The sequence below is a fragment of the Syngnathus scovelli genome, chromosome 10 (genome assembly GCF_024217435.2).
Source record: "Syngnathus scovelli strain Florida chromosome 10, RoL_Ssco_1.2, whole genome shotgun sequence".
Taxonomy (NCBI): Eukaryota; Metazoa; Chordata; class Actinopteri; order Syngnathiformes; family Syngnathidae; genus Syngnathus; species Syngnathus scovelli.
This window is the reverse complement of record NC_090856.1, coordinates 4,430,280-4,449,458: the sequence shown is the minus strand read 5'-3', so window position 1 is coordinate 4,449,458 and position 19,179 is coordinate 4,430,280. Positions and strand designations below refer to the sequence as shown.

At 42.9% G+C, this 19,179-nt stretch overlaps 2 protein-coding genes across 7 annotated transcripts; both read left to right on the top strand.

The window, feature by feature from the left end:
- The first annotated feature begins 114 nt into the window (after positions 1–114).
- ap3d1 (adaptor related protein complex 3 subunit delta 1) lies at positions 115–14,202 on the top strand. 6 transcript variants are annotated; one of them, XM_049716819.2, is made up of 35 exons: positions 115–436; positions 2,269–2,364; positions 2,446–2,526; positions 2,614–2,694; positions 2,810–2,917; positions 3,057–3,186; positions 3,321–3,460; positions 3,777–3,850; positions 3,942–3,991; positions 4,213–4,262; positions 4,444–4,492; positions 5,483–5,628; positions 5,790–5,938; positions 6,026–6,256; positions 6,341–6,572; positions 6,665–6,810; positions 6,893–7,034; positions 7,176–7,247; positions 7,360–7,435; positions 7,522–7,721; positions 8,063–8,136; positions 8,342–8,365; positions 8,728–8,884; positions 8,973–9,116; positions 9,271–9,324; positions 9,920–10,027; positions 10,136–10,291; positions 10,367–10,414; positions 10,558–10,578; positions 10,833–11,022; positions 11,193–11,281; positions 11,362–11,447; positions 11,605–11,723; positions 11,811–11,893; positions 11,964–14,202. In XM_049716819.2, the coding sequence occupies exons 1-35, from the start codon at positions 341–343 to the stop codon at positions 12,057–12,059; spliced, it is 3,798 nt and encodes a 1,265-aa protein (XP_049572776.1). In that variant the 5' UTR covers positions 115–340; the 3' UTR covers positions 12,060–14,202. The 6 variants fall into 6 exon arrangements, with proteins under 6 accessions (XP_049572776.1, XP_049572774.1, XP_049572778.1 ...); XM_049716817.2 differs by having other exon boundaries at positions 11,605–11,726; positions 11,814–11,893; XM_049716821.2 differs by lacking the exon at positions 8,342–8,365 and having other exon boundaries at positions 116–436; positions 11,605–11,726; positions 11,814–11,893.
- Positions 14,203–14,613: 411 nt separating this feature from the next.
- Positions 14,614–17,187, top strand: LOC125966157 (ubiquitin-conjugating enzyme E2 R2). The gene is made up of 5 exons (XM_049716839.2): positions 14,614–15,023; positions 15,405–15,491; positions 15,566–15,663; positions 15,779–15,913; positions 16,050–17,187. Exons 1-5 carry the CDS (start codon positions 14,841–14,843, stop codon positions 16,291–16,293), a joined length of 747 nt encoding a protein of 248 aa, XP_049572796.1. The 5' UTR covers positions 14,614–14,840; the 3' UTR covers positions 16,294–17,187.
- The last annotated feature ends 1,992 nt before the right edge of the window (positions 17,188–19,179 follow it).

Below are 19,179 nucleotides of genomic sequence, written 5' to 3'. Positions count from 1 at the left end.
ATAATTCCAGTTAAATTATAAAAGTTTGCCCACATTGCGTGTGTGCGTGGACCTTTAATTCCCACATCTCGCTTAATACCCCAGTCAGCTGACTTGCGGACGCCATTTTGTCAGCCATTTCCTCCATTGAGCCACTGCCAGCCAGGCGTCTGTGCGCACGCAGCAGCCCAGGACGCTCCGTTTCTCTCCGGCCCTTTCAGCAGCTTCCTCGGCCCCTTTCACCCAGGGGCTCGCGGCACCAGCGGCAGCATCATCATCCCCCCCCGGGTGGATGAGACACCCTTCTCCGGGCTCGGTCGACACCCACCGGTACCAGTGACACCGCCGCCAAGCACCGAGCATGGCTTTGAAGATTGTCAAAGGGAGCATCGATCGGATGTTCGATAAAAACCTTCAGGATTTAGTACGTGGCATCAGGAACCACAAGGAAGATGAGGTAACTCAATTTAAACCAAAAACGTACCCCGCGTTACACCTCCACGTTATCTCCCTCCCCTACGTAAATGACCGTTATGTTTGGCGACTCGTATCAGCTGAATTAACATTAATGCAACCTGGCTAAAATGCTAGCGTCACCGCTAACTGTCATATTAGCCGCTTAGCTCGCCTCTGTCCCCAAACAAGGACCTTGTGCTTCAAACAAAACATTTACAACAAAAGAATATGACTTATATGAATATTGAACTACCCCAATGTTCTACTCTTAAGTCGTTTTTTATTTTTTTATTTAAAAACAAGCTTAATGACTGTAGCGGCTAATTGACAGCTAGCTAGAGGAAGGATGAGAATGGTGACTCAATCGGTCCAAATCATTCAGCAATCTGATATTGTTTTGTTTTTATACAAATTCAGACTAATTTTACCCTTTGTCGTTCGTAATTTGTAGAATGTCACACAAGAGACCTTGGACGGACAATTTACATTAGGAAGAGTCGCAGAACAACACCCAAAAATAGCTCCCAAAGTGGATATCATTACCTTGTTGGTATTTTATTATTATTAGTTTGATATAATTTCAGCCATTTTTAGAATTTTGACTATATACAGGTTATTTATTAATTATCTACACTCTGCAACCTTGTGGAAGAGCATTTAATTGATTTTGCTTGTCACTCTACATTGCTAGCATAAATAAATGTAACAAGTAAATAGTTGCTGGATCAGTAAAGTTAATCAATCAATCAATCAATCAATCAATCCCCCGTGTCACTTCAAATCCACGTCAGCTTACTGCATTTATTTTCCTATTGCTCGACCTTGTCAACTTTTGTGCCCTACAAACTCCCATCGAGGTTGTGTACACACATCCTGCTGCAGGTCAGGTGTGAAATTCCGGGTGGTTTAAGAATCTCACAGGTTTCTAGATCAGCGGGTCAAAAATGTTCGTGTTTGTCTGAAGAGAAGTGTCTATCTTTATCTTTGCTGTATTGTGTCTACTCACCAATGCTTGACGGTGCTATGCGGGTTGGGTGCTCGTCTTTTTTTTTTTGTCAATGGTAACCCAACCTTGCAGGCCCAGATAAGGTGATGGTTACCCAGCCAACAGGGAACAGATTGTTCAATTATTAATGTTTTGGGATATGTGTGAATACAGTTCAAAGTTCCTCATATAGTAGCGGAACCTCCAAAGTCACCACAGTCCATTTCGGAAAGCCGTTGTCACTTGTTTTATAATTTAAAAAAATCATTGCAGTTGTCTCAAATGTGACTTGAACATCCACCATGTCAGCTATTTTACTTCTTTTCAGTTGGTTCTGAATTAACCATTTGTCGGTGCGTGACGTGGAAGCCTGGCCTGCGTCTGCTGATGTCTGTGTTGTGTGTGTGTGTTTTGAAACCGCACACACTCCTTCCCCTGTCACTCTGCTGTCTCATGACTACACACACATGACCAACAACCACTCTCACTCTCTTCGGAGCTTTAACCGTTTGCTATTGGTTGCTCTCGCTTGGGCTTCTCCTTCCTACTTTCGATGGAATGTTGTGCCTGTGGTATCACTTTTTAATTGTGAAGCTTACTAACGGCAACATGTTGACTATAAATTTTATGGAATAAATAAATTGTAATAAACAGTTCTTTCGTATTTGCTATTCGAAAATCTTGATCAAGTGCAAAGAAATACTAAGATTTGATCTGATTGTCCATTTGTATAATTAAATGGAAAAAGCAGCATATCCAATTGTGTGCTGCTTTGCTCTTGTTGTCCTGTCCCATATATCGTTCCGCCTAATCTGATCTGCTGCCTGCCCTTTCTTGTTTGCCCTCAGGCCAAGTACATCTCCACTTGCATCGACGAGATCAAGCAAGAGCTCAAGCAGGATAATATTGCCGTTAAAGCCAATGCCGTGTGCAAGCTCACCTACGTGAGTACGCTTGGATGACTTTAATCTATTTATTATGCACCATCACGACTGGATAAAGAAGTTCTCTTCTTTGCCAAACAGCTTCAGATGCTCGGCTATGACGTCAGCTGGGCCGCCTTCAACATCGTCGAAGTCATGAGCTCCTCCAAGTTCACCTACAAGGTAAAGCGGTGGCTCGTCTGTGGCGCTAATTGCGGCTGTCCTGACGAGACGGCAAAATAACGTGATGGCTATTCTGCGCCCTCGCAGAGGATCGGCTACTTGGCCGCCTCGCAGTGCTTTCACGAGAGCACAGACGTCATCATGCTGACCACTAATCAGATCCGAAAGGTAAGCGGCTGCGCTGCTGAGGGAGAGGAATTAGCATACAGCATACACTTTATTAAAAAAAAAAGCAATATAATTAGAAGCTTCCTGATCAACAGCATGTTTCTCGCCCACGCAGGATCTGAGCAGTCCCAACCAGTACGACACAGGCGTCGCCCTCACCGGCTTGTCTTGCTTCGTCACCCCCGACCTGGCTCGGGACCTGGCCAACGACATTATGACGCTGGTGAGCAGCAAAGCCACGTTGTCATCGCAATCGGTCTTTTTGCCTTATTTAAATGAATGTGCTGTAGTTAATGCAATCATACCAGGTACCCCGTAGTGGAAGTGTGACTTATTGTTCGTCATTCTTTCCTCTGCTCTAGATGTCTCACACTAAACCTTACATCCGGAAGAAAGCGGTGCTGATTATGTACAAGGTGTTTCTCAAGTACCCAGAGTCCCTCCGTCCTGCTTTCCCCAGGCTCAAGGAGAAACTTGAAGACCCAGATCCAGGTTAAAAATAGAATAATCATTACATTGTGTTAATCTTTTTGTACGAAGTCCATAACGCTGATTAAAGGAGAGCCAATCGATAATTGCAGTAACCCTAATGTACGCTTGTCCCCCCCCCCTCCGCCCTCCACTAGGTGTTCAGTCGGCCGCAGTCAACGTGATCTGTGAGCTGGCCCGCCGGAATCCGAAGAACTACCTGTCACTGGCACCACTCTTCTTCAAGCTCATGACCTCCTCCACCAACAATTGGGTTCTTATTAAGATTATTAAATTGGTGAGTCAACAGGACACAGACATTCACACACACTCGCGTAATCCGCTGACTGCCGTGAAACTCCAGCGACATAACAATTGAGGACGAATAGTTCATCTAGCATTTTATCATCTACTCATTACTGTTAGTAGAATTATTTTTAGGAAAAATAAAACCACAATGTAAATATGTAAAATAGTTCATTTTCAATTAACTCCCATTTTATTATCATTATAATCATATAACTATTTGGTAAAATGAATAAATGTGCATATAAAATTGGATTAAAATATTTTTTTTTCTGGGATTTTTTGTGACAGTTGCTCTATTTTTACAGTTTGGAGCGCTCACTCCTCTGGAGCCTCGCTTGGGAAAAAAACTGATTGAACCTCTGACCAACCTAATTCACAGGTGAGATGAACAAAAATCCCTCAGTTATGAAGTAGCTTCAAACGGTCACTCACACATTTATAATCTGTGCTCTTTTTGTTCCAATTTGCAGTACATCTGCCATGTCTTTGCTGTACGAGTGTGTGAACACGGTTATTGCGGGTGAGTACTTAGAATAGTCCCGTGGTTTATGACAGTAGCAGCGTACAAGATAAACTAATTTGTGTAATACAGGGAACAGGCTTTCCATTTGATTTGCATTTCTGGCCTCATAAAGTTTTATTTAATCAAATTTATGATGATTACAGCGCACGCAAATTTGGGTTATACTGTCACCCTGTTCGTCTCCAAAAGTCTGATTGCCACTGTGTCCTGTTTTGCAGTGTTAATTTCTTTGTCGTCTGGGATGCCGAACCACAGTGCTAGTATCCAGGTACGCTGCGATCTCGTCAATTTTACACCGTGCATGTTTTTTTTTTTCCCTCAGTCACAACTCTTGTCAAGTACTCATATTTATCTATTCTCTTTCAGTTGGTCTTGTTTTGTTCGTATTTACTTTGAAGGTGTCGCTACAAAATACCATTTGGCCGTCACACTTTCTTTCTGTTTTCCAGCTCTGTGTCCAGAAACTGCGAATCCTGATTGAAGACTCTGACCAGAACTGTGAGCCCTCTGTCAATGCCTGCAGTGTGTCATTTTCTCATTGTCTGCGTGTTACTCACTGTTAAACATAAGCCCCGCCCCCTTTTTAGAAGATTCCTCAGAGCCTTCCACCTGAATCTTGATAACTCGAATTGCGTAACCTTTGTGCTTGTGGGACTGTACTTCTTTCTTCACATTGAGGGTCCATTCGAGTTATCTGGATCGATTTCCTACAAATAGATAGTTGTCTAGAGTAGTTTGAAAATTGACTGTGTGGGCTGTACTGGTTGGTCCTCACTAAAAACTAAGCTGTCGTCAAAGTGTCCATGTTTACACCCCAAATTTGTTGATTCTTATTTCCTCAAATACAATAACATTTTATTTTTTAAAAAATCTATTAATTAGTGAGTCTCTTTAAACGCTAAAAACCACGGGGACCAAATAGTCAATCAGTCCAGCCCGTAACCTGTGGTGTGAATAGAGCAGATTCTGAACCTGTGCGTGAACGTCTTGTTAGCTTGCCTGCTTTTCAATTACAGCTAAAAATGCTAAGCTAAAAACAAAATGAAGCCACATAGAAAATTATTCTCATAAATATTTGAACTAAAAAATGTACAGTCCAAAATACTTTCCGAGCGTTCGCCGACTCATTCGGCCGCTCTGAGGCCACTGCAGCCAAAGTCACCACCACTCACTCGTATTGATTAGAATGTGAGAGGCTTTTCTTTCCTCCGATAGCAAGACAATTTTGCGACTCAGCAGGGTTCGCACGGCCAATGTTTTGTCCTGCGTGTACGTGTTTGTGTGTCTTTCCCATTGTTCTTTGTGTTTTAATGATCTTTACCTTGGTAGTCATTTACATATAACTCACATGAGTACAGTTAACTTTTTACTAGGGATGCAATTTGAGCATTTTAAAAAGTCAGGCATTGATAGTGGTAGTTTAGTTTTTAGTTAGTTTTATGTCTGTAAGTATACTCAGCAAGTGCGTGTGTGAACTTGTTCCTCCAGTGAAGTATCTGGGCCTTTTGGCCATGTCCAAAATCCTGAAGACCCACCCTAAGTCAGTGCAGAGCCATAAGGACCTCATCCTGCAGTGTCTGGATGACAAGGACGAGTCCATCCGTCTCAGAGCTTTGGACCTACTTTATGGCATGGTATGTGATTTTTTTTTTTTTTATACTTAATTATTAATTCGCAATGCTCTGCCGCTGGGATAGAAAAATAAACAGATGTTACTTGTGCTGAATAAATTATGAAATGCGGAACAAATTAAACGTACATTCAAACGTAGCGCTTAAACTGTGTTCCTCTGCAGGTCTCCAAAAAGAACTTGATGGAGATTGTGAAGAAGCTGATGCTACACGTGGACAAAGCAGAGGGAACCACTTACAGGGATGAACTCCTCACTAAGATCATTGACATCTGTAGCCAGAGCAACTACCAGTACATCACCAACTTTGAGTGGTCCGTTTTTCCTCCACACAGTCGCCCACATATTCTATTTTGGTCATGATTTTCAGCTGTATTTTTCCTCCCGTGCACGCTTCACAGGTACATCAGCATCCTTGTAGAGCTGACGCGATTAGAGGGCACGAGGCACGGACACCTGATCGCCTCTCAGATGCTGGATGTGGCCATCCGGGTTAAGGCCATCCGGGTATTTGCCGTGGCCCAGATGGCCACCCTGCTGGACAATGCTCACCTCTTGACCGGGAACATGCAGAGAAATGGCATCTGTGAAGTTTTGTATGCGGCAGCTTGGATCTGTGGAGAGTTCTCAGAGTATGACACTTCCAGCCCTTGTTTCTGTGAAATATTCGTAATCGACAAATTGAGAATGCAAATAACTCGAGTCACCCTCTTTAGACACCTGGAGAACCCGTTGCAGACGCTAGAAGCCATGCTGCGTCCCAAGGTGGCCACCTTGCCGGGCCACATCCAAGCCGTGTACGTGCAGAACGCCGCCAAGCTGTTCGCCACCGTGCTGCAGAGCCAAAAGGACAACACGGACGGCACAACAGTGCAAGAAACCAACCAGCTCATGATCGACCGCCTCCCGCTTTTTGTCCAGAGCGCCAACCTGGAGGTGCAGGAGAGGGTAAGATGAAATGGCGAGTTGTTCCCATGGCAACCTGATGATGACAATTCTGATCAAAATGTGGTTTTCGTTTTCCCGACTGCTCTCCACAGGCGTCTTGCATCCTGCAGCTGGTGAAATACATCCAGAAACTGCAGCAGAAGGAAGTGGAGGTAGAGGAGGAAGTGATTGCACTTTTTGCCGGAGAACTCAACCCTGTAGCCCCCAAGGCACAGAAGAAAGTGCCTGTCCCTGAGGGGTACGTTGCAGGCCAGATTCACATTTGAACTCGCCTGGTATAATAGCTGACTTTTTTAATTTTTTCATGTGGATGTGTTTAGTCTGGACCTGGATGCCTGGATCAACGAGCCTCCATCCGAGAGCGAGTCTGAGGACGAGCAGCCCAAGGCTATTTTTACAAAAGAGGAGCCCAAGCATTCCCGGCCCAGACACACAGAAGTGGACGAGAAGGAGCTGGCAAGGGTACGACGCCTCCGTTTTATAGCCTTTTTATAGCCCTTTTACCAGCATTGCATACAAATGTGTTTTCAAACAAAGTAGCTTTCCCATGTTGCTTGTTAAAATAACCAAATTGCGTCTGGCTTTTTTTTTAAACCTTCACAGAGAAGAGAAGTCAGGAAACAAGAGCAAGCCAACAACCCCTTTTACATCAAGGCCTCACCATCTTCTCAGAAGGTTTCAGTTTTTTTGTAGTCACTTTGTTGCTTCAAAATATTTGTAGCGGTTGGGTGTATGTCTACCAGAAGATGTGCCATGAGATTTTTATTTTTTTTTTCTTTCCTCACAGGTCTACCAGGACACACCAGGAGTGGAGCACATCCCAGTCGTTCAGATTGATCTGAGTGTGCCTCTGAAAGTACCAGGTGGGACTCCAGTGATCTTAATATGAGTAGAATAACCTCTCCGCTTGAACTTGAGGATTAAACAAGTTCTTCCGCCTCTTCCTCAGGCCTGCCTATGTCCGACCAGTACGTGAAGCTGGAGGAGGAGCGTCGGCAGAAGGAGCGAGCCGACAAGAAAAAGAAGGACAAGAAGAAAAAGAAAGAGAAGCGCAGCGGACGTGGGAAAAAACACGACTCGGGTCCGGAGAGCGAGGAGGACATCACGCCGGCGCACATGGTTGACATCGTCACCGAGGAGATGCCAGAGGTGACAATGTCGTTTTCTGATCTCATGCAGGGCGTGCTGATTTTGTTCCATTGGTGGCAAAGTCAGGCACATAATCAAATTGTCTTGTTTTTATTGATTGATTTTTAATTTATTTTTTTGCAGCCTATCAGAATGATTCTATTTAATTTAAAACACACAAGGGCTTTATCTACAACAAAAAACTAGATAGCTAAATGTTAATTTAGGACATCACAGCAAGTCATTTAGTCATATAAATTGTTTAGTTGTGGTAATATTGATGAACAGCAAATCATTAGCCAAGTCATACTTAAATACTCTGAAAACCAGAGAATTGACCTTGTATTGATTGGTGCCTGCAGAATGCCTTACCCAGTGATGAGGATGACAAAGATCCTAATGACCCTCACAAAGCTCTGGATATCGACCTGGACAAGTGAGTCAACACCTTCTGTGGCCTTACTCAGAAAAATCTTAATCCAAAATCCATTTTAGTGTGTTTCGGGCTTCCTGGCCACATTGCCGATGTGCCGTGGCCTTACTGCCCCCTTTTTTCCTCCTTTCACTGACTCTCACGGCTTTTTGCTTCCTCTCTTCTACGCATACACACACCCACATCACTGCCCACTTTGTGCGGGCAGCTTGGTGGAAATGGCTGGGCGCAGGTGAGTAGCATCTCAGCCACGTGACCTGCCGCTTCGACTGCATCTTTTCCCCCCTTTATAATTAGCTGGCTCGTTAACAAAGCTTTACCCTACCGATTTTTAATGCTCAGCATTCGTTTGACCTGGTATGCCCTTCTCAAGCCTGGTAAAATCAGCATTATTCCCTGAGAGCTTCCCGCCGTTGAGAAAATTCGGCACATAAAATCACTTACTGGATGCTGCTGACGTTCTCAGGCTTTGGCTCTGATTTAATTGCATCAAATATAAACTGCCTGATTGCTACTAAATATAGTCTTCACTCTGTCTTTTATTAGTCGTACATAACTAACAGAAGATGTATTGTATGATGTTGTTCTATCCAGGCCACTTGCAGACAGCGAGAAGCTACCAGTCAGGTCTCACCGTCCGACAGACGTCCTGAAAAGCCCGGACGGCGATACGGAAAGTACCTCGCAGGAGGTCAAGAGGAGCAGCAAAGAGAAGAAGGAGAAGAAGAAAGATAAAGAGAGGGATAGGAAGGTAAGGTTGGTTTTTACTAAAAGTAAAAAAGATAAATGCACACTACTCCTCAAGCATGACATCACATTTTGAAATTGTTCTCTGGCAGAAGAGCAAAGAAGAGAAGAAGAAGAAAAAACACAAACGTGAAGAAAAAGGAGTGGATCTTCTCGGGAATCCGTCAGATGAACCCGTCGTCCAATCAGAAACACCCGTTGAGGTGGTGGCTCCGCCCGCCTCCACAACTGCTGAGGTATGCCAATCCAAGTTGTGATTGTTTTGGAATTGAGGCTTCAAATTATTGCTTGATTAAAAAAAAGTTGATCTTGTTTTGGTCAGTCGTAGTAACCTACAGAGTGCCTTTGCCCTGCCCCCTTTCACCTCCTCTGCCTCCCTCGCTCTTCTAGGTTTCAGATCTGGATTTCTGGCTTTCAAATGCTCCAGCGCCCTCTCACGCCCAGGTGGAGTCGCAACCCTCTTGCCTTTCCCCTCATGACTTCGTTGTACTCGTCTATCCTTCCTCATAACTCCACCTTATTTGACTTTTTATTTTTCCCTCTCTCATCAGCCACTCGTCGACTCGCTCTCTTTTTCTCAGGTGGCCCAACGCATCCCCTTTCTCATTTACCAGCCTTCCTTTTCGTGTGCATGAGCGACCCTACTGTACGTTGTAACGTTTCTCTTCTTGTTTCTTCTATCCCGTCAAAGTTGAGCTTCACATTTTTGTGGATGTTTTTCATTGTTGTTTGGTGACGGCGATAAGAGCACGGATATCGTCTCGTCACGTTGAACAGGAATCTGGCTTGGAATCACTTAACAAAACTTGTCTGTCGATTTTCTAATGAGGAATTGACAACCAGTGCACATGTTCACGTAATTCCACTCTTGACTTCTGCTGTTTCTTGTTGGCTGGCTTTTCCCGGACTAGTTCTGTCTCAAAACTCACTTTGGCTGATCCTTGTCTTTGCTATCTGACCTCACTAGAGAATTGGTAAACAGTGTAGGATGTGGTGTACCTCTTGCTAATCGATGTTTTTTTTTTTTGTGTGTTTATAGGAAGCAGTAACAGTAGCAGCAGAAGCCGTTTCCCTGCCCGAGGCAGCTTCTGGCACGACGCCACACTCCGATCCCGACGAGAGCAAGGACATCGAGACGGAGGAGTCGGTGAGTCACTACCTATGATGTGTCATAATGTCTTGGAGAGATAAATGTCTGCCGCGGTAGCTGTTTATTACACCTAATCTGTCTCGCTCGTGTCCTTCCAATGTTAAGAAGTCATCTAAGCACAAGAAGAAGAAGCAGAAAAAGGAGAAGGAGGAGAAGGACAAGAAAAAGAAGAAGAAGCACCATCACCATCACCACCACAGCGATGGAGGTGAAGAAGGGACTGTGCAAAACGGCAGCGTGGAAGAGGAAGAACCTCTACCGGTAATTGAGACGAAAGCTCATCATTGTTATTTTTTTTAATTTTAAAAACGTATTTATTGGGTTTTTTTTTTCCAGCCCATGTCCAACTACTGCCTCCTCGCGGAGAACGCCTACATCAAGATGGTAAGTAATCAAGAATCCAACTACTTCTGTTTATGGGTTAAATGTTGTGCAACATCAAATTAAATGAGTGATCAATATCCAAATTTTATGAGACGTCAGCTCACTAAAATAAGTCTCATTGTCCAATCTCCCTCTCTTTTAAGATGATGGAAGATGCCGATCAGGTACTCGCATAGTTCTGTGACGGGCAGAACTTTATTCCAACCTCTGTCCTAGATGTGTTTCTTTGTGTTTATGTCCTGCATCGATTGGCCGTCCCCGTGCCACAGAGCTGCTTCCTTTTTTCAAAATCTTTGTCCTTGCTGCCTTTTTCTCGCTTTCGTGGAAAGAGCCTTTGTGTGGTTGATGCTGTGTGCAACCAAATATATTGTTTAATGTGCCATTTTTCCTCACGTGTTGAATTTGCCCTTCTCCTCAGGTGTATGACATCCAGGGGAACCTGCAAGATGGCAGCCAGGTGGTGGTGTCGATCATCTTTGAGAACAAATGCGATAGCTTCCTGAAATCCATGGAGTTCAACGTGCTGGACTCCCTGAACTCCAAGCTGCAGAGGCCGGAGGGGGCGGGGGCGCACGACGGCCTCACCGTCCCCTTTCAGCTCCCTCCTGGTCAGTTGCTCCAGTGCCAGGAATTTCCTGCTTGTAATGCATTCTATGGGCTTCTATTGAATCAACAAATACCAAAACTTTTTCCCCAGTCTGTGTTTGTGCCAAGGTTTGAATGAGTCACAATTAAAGATGTTCTACAGAAGCTAACCAAGTGCTCCCTTGTATCGCAGGGGTGTCCAATGAAGCACGCTTTGTGTTCACCGTGCAGAGCATCGTCATGCCACAGAAACTGAAGGGAACGCTCACTTTCATTGTCAAGGTTAGAAAATAAGCACAATATTGCAAACTCATTTGAGCACCTTGAAAGGGAAATTCATGTTATTTATTGCCCTGGATCAGAATGAAGACTCCTCAACTCATGAGAAACTGGACTTCAAACTGCACTTTACTTGCACCTCCTACCTAATCACCACTCCATGCTACAGGTAACCTGCAATCATTTCTGTCATAAAATCTGCCAAACAACTTCTCGTATTATTTTATAAGTTATGCTGAAATTAAATCGTGTTTGGATGTCGCCAATGTCAATACAATAGAAAGTAAAACTAACCCGGACTGTTTTGTGGTTGTTTCGTTGGCTAGCGACGCATTTGCAAAGTTGTTGGAATCCGGCGACCTGAAGGGCAGCTCTGTCAAACTGGAAAGCATCAACATGCCCTTCCACCACCTTCTGGCCAGGATCTGCTTCTATCACCACTTCTCTGGTACACTTCAAACACAATCCATTTCATTTTACGTTAAAAAAAAAGTTCGCTTTTTACGACAGTAACGATTTTTTTGTTTTCAACCAGTCGTGGAGAGGGTGAACTCCTGTGCCTCCATGTACAGCAGGTCAATCCAGGGTCACCATGTGTGTTTGCTCGTCAAAACTGTAAGTGGATTAAACGTTCGTATTTTCTTAAATGTTGACAAGTGACGCTTTGACTCTCCCTCTCCGGCAGTCCGACCAAACGGTGTCCATCGACGCCAAATGTGACGAACCGGCGCTGCTCGGGAACGTGCTGGATGAGATCAAACAGACCTTCTCTCAGTGCTGATTGTGCCCAGGGTAGCCCGATTTCCGCCCTCCTCACTAAAAGACATCATCACCACCTTAAAAACACTTCTGCTGTCGCCCTATTTATTTATCTATCTATCCGCCCTCTTCTTCGCCTTTGCTCTTCTCTTCGCTTTCAGTCTTGAGCACAACTCACTTGATGTCGTTTTACAGACTCGCAGTGTTTTCGCTCCGTCTCCTCCTGCAAGGCACTTTTCAATTTCCTCTCTCCTGATCTCTTGGATTTCCCTCCTCCTGGACTTCCTCCTCTTCCCCCTGTGTGGCGTAATGTTGACAACTGGACTTTTGCTGTTGATGGGTGAATTGCGTTTTTACTGTTTTTGAACTATTTTGTCATTGATGTGTATTATTTTTTTTTTTGTCTGAACGCCTGTTTGCGCCTTCTATTTGTGTGTGTGTGCGTGAACATCTGACTGCTGTTTCAGCCTTGAACCAAGTGACACTCTTTCAAATGAAAAAAAAGAGGGACTCGTACTCACTACCTGGTCTCTTCTGACCCCCGAGGCCTGCAGTAGATCAGACACCGAAGAAAATTGCGCTACTCAGAAAAAAGGTCAGGATATCCAAATTTCAGATAACATTTCTGGATTAAGTGAACTTAATTTGACTCTTTGTGAGTCGCGTAAAAGGCACAACTTGCAGACTTGGGATGTCCGATCCCGTCTGCCCTGCCTGCTTTTTCCCCAATGGACCAAAATGGAGAGACACTTGAAGGTTGAGCACCACTAGTCAATACCAATCAGACCCACAAATTTTTTTCCCATGAGAAAAATAAAAACTATAACCGTCTCACTTTATAGTTGCAATTTTTCACACACAGACATTACTTAACTATGGAGCCCATTTGAACTCTGTTGCTAACTAAAAGAGCAGCACACTGAACTCTCAGCTGGTCTTTACTTTACGGAGGTTTTTTGCAATAGGCATTTATTTCTCTGTGCCTTTTGAAGGACATTTCTTTCAGGTGTTAGAGATTTGCACATTTGTGTAATTAATATGTGGCAATTAAAGAGGTTGGCTGCTGAAACTATTCACCAATTGCTAACCAAATTAGCAGCACCCATTGAAGCACGATAACGGTCTCGCATGGATTAGTTTCACTACGGGTCACTAAGTTATCTCCCAACCCACTTGCATTTGTCCATAATTTAATTCTATAATCAAATAGTTTGATAGTGACCATCTGCAAATGTAAATGACTTGGCCACAAATTTCTTTGAGTAGTAGTTAAACTGTAAATAAACCAGAAACTATGATTCCCCCAAATGGTTATATATTTTCAAACTCTTTATCCATTAGCATATGTATGTGCACTTGCAGCAAGATGCTCCATAATAACCCAGGCTAAACTAACTTCCACCGCTAACAACCCATGCTAACATCAGTATTAGGCACCCGCTGCCTCTAACCTCACTGTCGCTTTTCCTTTTGCATTAAGCGCTTTCACCTTAAATCACCAAAGTAGCAAGCTCAAGACTAACCGGTCATTCCCATTTGTTTGTTTCGTCAGCCATTACGTGAAAATGTTCCCTCACAAGTCTGACTACATGTGTGGTCAGCTGTAAATTGCAGGAATGTCCATAGAAAGTAATAAATGTTTACCTGTTCCCGACAATGACTTATTAATGGAGTTTCTCTCCCTTATTGATTGTCACATTTTTCTGATCATTATATTATTGCATTACAATATTGCATGATTTAGGAATGTACACTTTTTTATTAACCTTTTCTTCCATGGATGTTTTCACCTGAACTTTCATTCCATTTTGTCCTTTTTTTTTTATGACGGACCACAATGGTTGTTTTTATGGATTCAGTTTTTTGGGGGGGCGGGGTCAGTATAGTTGAATGATTTAAATTATTAAAACGCAGATGATGGGGAGGAAGGCGTTGAATAGAAATTAGGATGGTGAGGGCATTGAGAGCTCTCGGTTAAGAATCGGTTTGGCCGTAATGTTTTTTGTTTTTGCCCTTGACATTGAAAGCATACTCGCCACACCACATATTTCCAAAGCTTGTTTCTCCAGCTGTACAATGTCATACATTTCAAAAAGGGGATGTGAATGATCTTCATTCCCTGTAAAAATTCCCCTACTTAAGAGAAAATAAAAATTATAAGATGCTACAGTCTCTTTGTTTGTTTAACCACCTCAGAATTTTAAAAAGCATTTTTTTTATATATAAATATAAAATTTATAATCACCCATTTTTACATTTTACGCAAACGTGGTGAATGGGTTCGACGGGTAGGAGTAAGTTTTGACATTTTACTAATAAAAATGTTATTTTACACGTTTTACATAGCGTTACGAGTCGCCCTTCGTTTGGGTATAAAGCCGTGATGCGTGTGTTTAACAAAGGCTCACGCCAAATACACTTGCGGCACTTTACAGCTCAATAGTCACGTGTATAAAATGGTTTTATATTTAGTATTGATTTCCAACTGGATCCACCCATAAAGCTTTTACTTCGAAAACGCAAGCGGAAGTGTGTGCGATTATAAAAAACAAAAAAGTAAAAAAAAGAATTAAAAAAAAAAGAAGGTGTTAGTGGCTTGGAGTGTGACGCTCACTGGGTCTTGTTCGTCAAAACCCAAGACGGCTTTCCTCCTAAAAGCCGCCCCGGTTCTTCCTCTCCTCACCAAAACGAAGAAACCATTCTCTTGCCCGGGAGTCTATTTGCTATTTTTTGTTTTGATACTCGGCTTGTTTTGTCGTTCGCCGGGTCGGCTTCACACGACTTGTCCAAGTTTGTTTGGAATATGGCTCAGCATGGAAATCCTGTAGCCAGTTCCCAGAAAGCACTCATGCTGGAGATGAAAAGTCTCCAGGACGAGCCGGTGGAGGGCTTCAAAATCACTCTGGTCAACGAGTCGGACATGTACAACTGGGAAGTGGCGATATTCGGTCCACCGAACACGCACTACGAAGGCGGTTATTTTAAGGTGAGTAGCTAACTTCAGCTAGCACTCCAGCTACTATTGTTCTTTTGCCATCTTTTAAATGAACTTTTTCTTTTCTTTACCGATTTTCATGACTGTCAACATGTGAATAACGTCTCTGACGATGTCAAAGGTTCCTTTAGGTGCGACCTAAGTTGGTTCTGTGGTCGCGTATCAGGGGTGCAACTATCTGCAGACAAATAAAGGGCAAACATTTATTCCTTCCCTTCTGTTTATCCAAAATGTATTTTCAATAAATAATAAGATAACACACCATTTAAATCACTTTTCATCTTCTCAAATCTTCAGCAGTCAATTTTTGTCTTTTATTCTCTGAATATTTTCTGTGATTTTGTTAATTTCTGTCTAATTTTGCTCTAACAGGCCCTGCTCAAGTTCCCGGTGGACTACCCATACTCTCCACCTTCTTTCCGCTTCCTCACCAAAATGTGGCATCCTAACATTTATGAGGTAGGTTTGTCCATTTTGGGTCACGTAAATCCATCGGAATCGTACATAAGCGTTTGACCTCTTCCCTTGGTTAGAACGGAGAAGTCTGCATTTCCATCCTGCACCCGCCGGTGGACGACCCCCATAGTGGCGAGCTACCGTCAGAGCGGTGGAACCCCACGCAGAATGTCAGGTGAGATGACAAAATCCAAAAGTGATTTTTTTGTGGGTTCTTTCTTTTGTCAGAAAGGGCAAATCGTGGTCAAATTGCCACCTCAACCTTGTCTTGTGATTTCTGTCTTGTTTAGGACCATCTTGCTTAGCGTCATCTCCCTTCTCAATGAACCCAACACCTTCTCCCCAGCCAACGTCGATGCCTCCGTCATGTACCGGATGTGGAGGGAGAGCAAGGGTGAGGACCAGGAGTACATTGAAATCATCAGGTACCTCAGAAAAAAAAAAAAAACAGGCAGAACAATGAAATGCAAATTACAAACACTATTTCATATATTTATACATGTATGATGGCACAAATTGTTCAGCCCCGCCTCTGTCTTTCTTTCCCCCTTGCCTGGACAGAAAGCAGGTGCAAGCCACCAAAAGCGAAGCGGACCTCGACGGCGTCAAAGTTCCCGTCACGCTGGAGGAGTACTGCATCCGCACCAAAGTGCCGGCCACCGACGCTGGCTCCAACCTGCTGTACGACAACGACGACTTCGATGACAACGACTACGATGACTACGCCGAAGGCCCAAGCGAAGGCTACAGGGACATTCGCATGGACGATGAAGACAGCTCGGGCAACGAGTACTACTACATGTAACCCGGCGCTCGCCAACGTTGCTTTCTTTTGTTTTTGTTTGTTGGTGATGCGTCAATGGAGTTCAAGTCGTTTTAGCTTCTTTTTAACACCCCCCACACCCCAATACGAGGTCCGATGGGAATTGTTAGGGTTTTTCAGATTATCCTTATCGTGTGGTTATGTTGGAATGCAACCGGTAATAAATAAGATAGCTTGTCCCATCCTACACAAGGTCATAAAACACCCCCTGATATGTTTGGACTAGAGGACAAGGGCTTTCTCTATCCAGTCCACTCTTACCCCCACTCTGTTTTTCTTAATAAAAATGCTCTTGCAGGAGCCGAGTCAGACCTCCATTCGAACATCGCTGCACGCACAGCAACGAATGGACTCTCCATCTGCAGGTGTCTAAAAGGACTTGTCCCCCGTGTGGTTCTTGCAAAATAAGTTGGAGTGAGCGAATCTCTAACAGGAATGAGCCAACTGTGCAATTGGAGCAAAATAGCTTCCTCCTGTCTTGCACAAAATGGAGGATGCCATTTGAGCCCTGTTTGGATGTTACTCCCTTTTCAGCATTCACTGTTTTTTTTGTTTTGTTTTGACTGTTACCTGTTTTTGTGTCACTGCCAATTGAGCCCACTGTTTGAGCACAGGCACCAGAGATCCACTACAAGAGCTCAAGCAAATATTTGATGAACATGTCAAGTATTTCATGTGTTAATGAATGTAACCTGAACAAGCTGCAATTTTATTCAAGATTTAAAAAGGAAAAAAAAAAGACAAACGTGCCTCTGGCTCAACTTTGACTAACTGGACTGTTTACGATCTATCTTGATTGCATGTGGATGTATTCAATGATTTTTTTTTCTTAGTTTGTATATTTAAAAAAAAAATAATAAAAAATATTAGATATAATTTTTTTCCTCAGTTTGTATATGTAAAAAAATATTAGATATCATTTATTGTTTGAAAGAGTCTTAAGGAGCTGTAAGCAGAAAGGTAAGATTTTTTTTCTGCGTAATGGTGGTATAATCAGCCATTAAGTGATCCACTTCATCACTCACTTTTTTCTTACGTGTAGGTCATGCACATTTTGCAACACACTTTGAAAAAGTTGCTTTGTCTGATGGGCAAACATTCAAAGACTTTAAAGTCTGTCCAACTTAATATATATATATATATATATATATATATATATATATATATATATATATATATATATATATATATATATATATATATATATATATATATATATATTTTAGATTGCTTGCTAACAATATGGTGTGAGGAGTGAGTACTCTCCAGGATGAAGCTGATGATGGAGACCAAAGACGATTTCCTCACATGACAAGGTGTGTGACCACATCCTGCCGCTAGGATGCAGCATCAGATCATCTGATCTAGTCTGCGTTGGAATGACAGGTGTGTTGTGCAATCGCCTCCATTGGCAGGTAAGGTTCATGCTGTTTTTTTCCCTGTATATGCTTATAATTTAATTTTTACCTCCATGTTTCTACAATATTAAAACTTTAGGACACACTACCTGTTGAAACCCAGCCGGATTATAAACCTTTTAATCATTTAATATAGCAACGCCCGCGGTCCATTCAACTCTATCTTGAACAACTGATTGTTTTCAAACTTGGATATGGGTACAAAAAAGGTTTGTAATTGCCTACAAATGTCACAAGATGACAGAAAGAAACAAATACAAAAGACTACATAGGCCTGACACAATGAAGCTTCTCCCCTGACTTCAAAATAATTGCATGGCCACAAGATGGCGCCAAAGCAAGACTTTTATATTAGACATGGCTTTTGAGCACATAACTAGACACATTTTTTTTTTGTTTAAGTGGACAGGTTCTCTGTACTACTTCATGGAAACCTGTCAAGGGATGTAGAAAGGAAGTGGCTGAGACCGTAGATGAAAGTAAAAGGCTGTATGGAAAGTACACGCAGTCGGAGGTAAAGTGTTTTCCCGTGAAATGATTGACATGTCGCGGTATCCATTTTTAGCCTGGGTACGTCATATGGCCGCTCTTGTCCATTTCCGCTTCGACCCGGCTTACACCCAGCCTGCCGCTTGTGCTCATGTTGCCGTGGCGACGTCTACATACCAGACATTTAAGTCCGACCTTCTCTTTTCTGTCTTCTGTTCCTGTCCTTCGACCCAGATGACCCGGTTTGAGGCTCTCCTTATATAGAATCACACTGTATAAGTTACACCTAACCCATTAGATGCATTAATGAATAAAAGAAGCTTGAACAAGTTTGGGCATTAGTACAGTAAAGGAAATGTGTCATTGGACCAGGTGATGCAGCATGTGGCACGCTGGTGGAGGCCCGAGACCTTTGCACAAGTGTGGTCACTGCTTGTATAATGAACTGAGAAAAGTTGCTCAAATTGAAAGACAGCAGGTGCATCTACGCTTATTCCAATGATACGCTCGCAAAACGCTTCATATGATCTCCTACCATTCAATATGAGAGCAGATGTGAAATATTTATTTCGCAACGTGTTTGTTTAATATTCTGCTTGGACTTTACGCTGACATATATAGTGGTCAAAATGCTTATTGATAAACAGCCACAATGTGACACCTGATTTTCCCATTTTTTTTAACAAATTTCTTCACATTTTTTTTATTTGCCACTCACATATATTCAGTATGTGTGTGTATTTAATCCTAAATGATGTCCCCGCATGATTGGAAAATATATTTGGCTATTTACAAGTTGATTTAAATCCAAAGATGTGCGTCGTAATTGTCCTCATTAAAGCTGTCATTGTGTTGTGTGCAGGAAGCAAATACTTGACATGCTCTAAGAATAGGTATTGTTGTGTGTGCATGTGTGCATGTGTGTGTGTGTGTGTGTGTGTGTCACACAAATAGACATGGC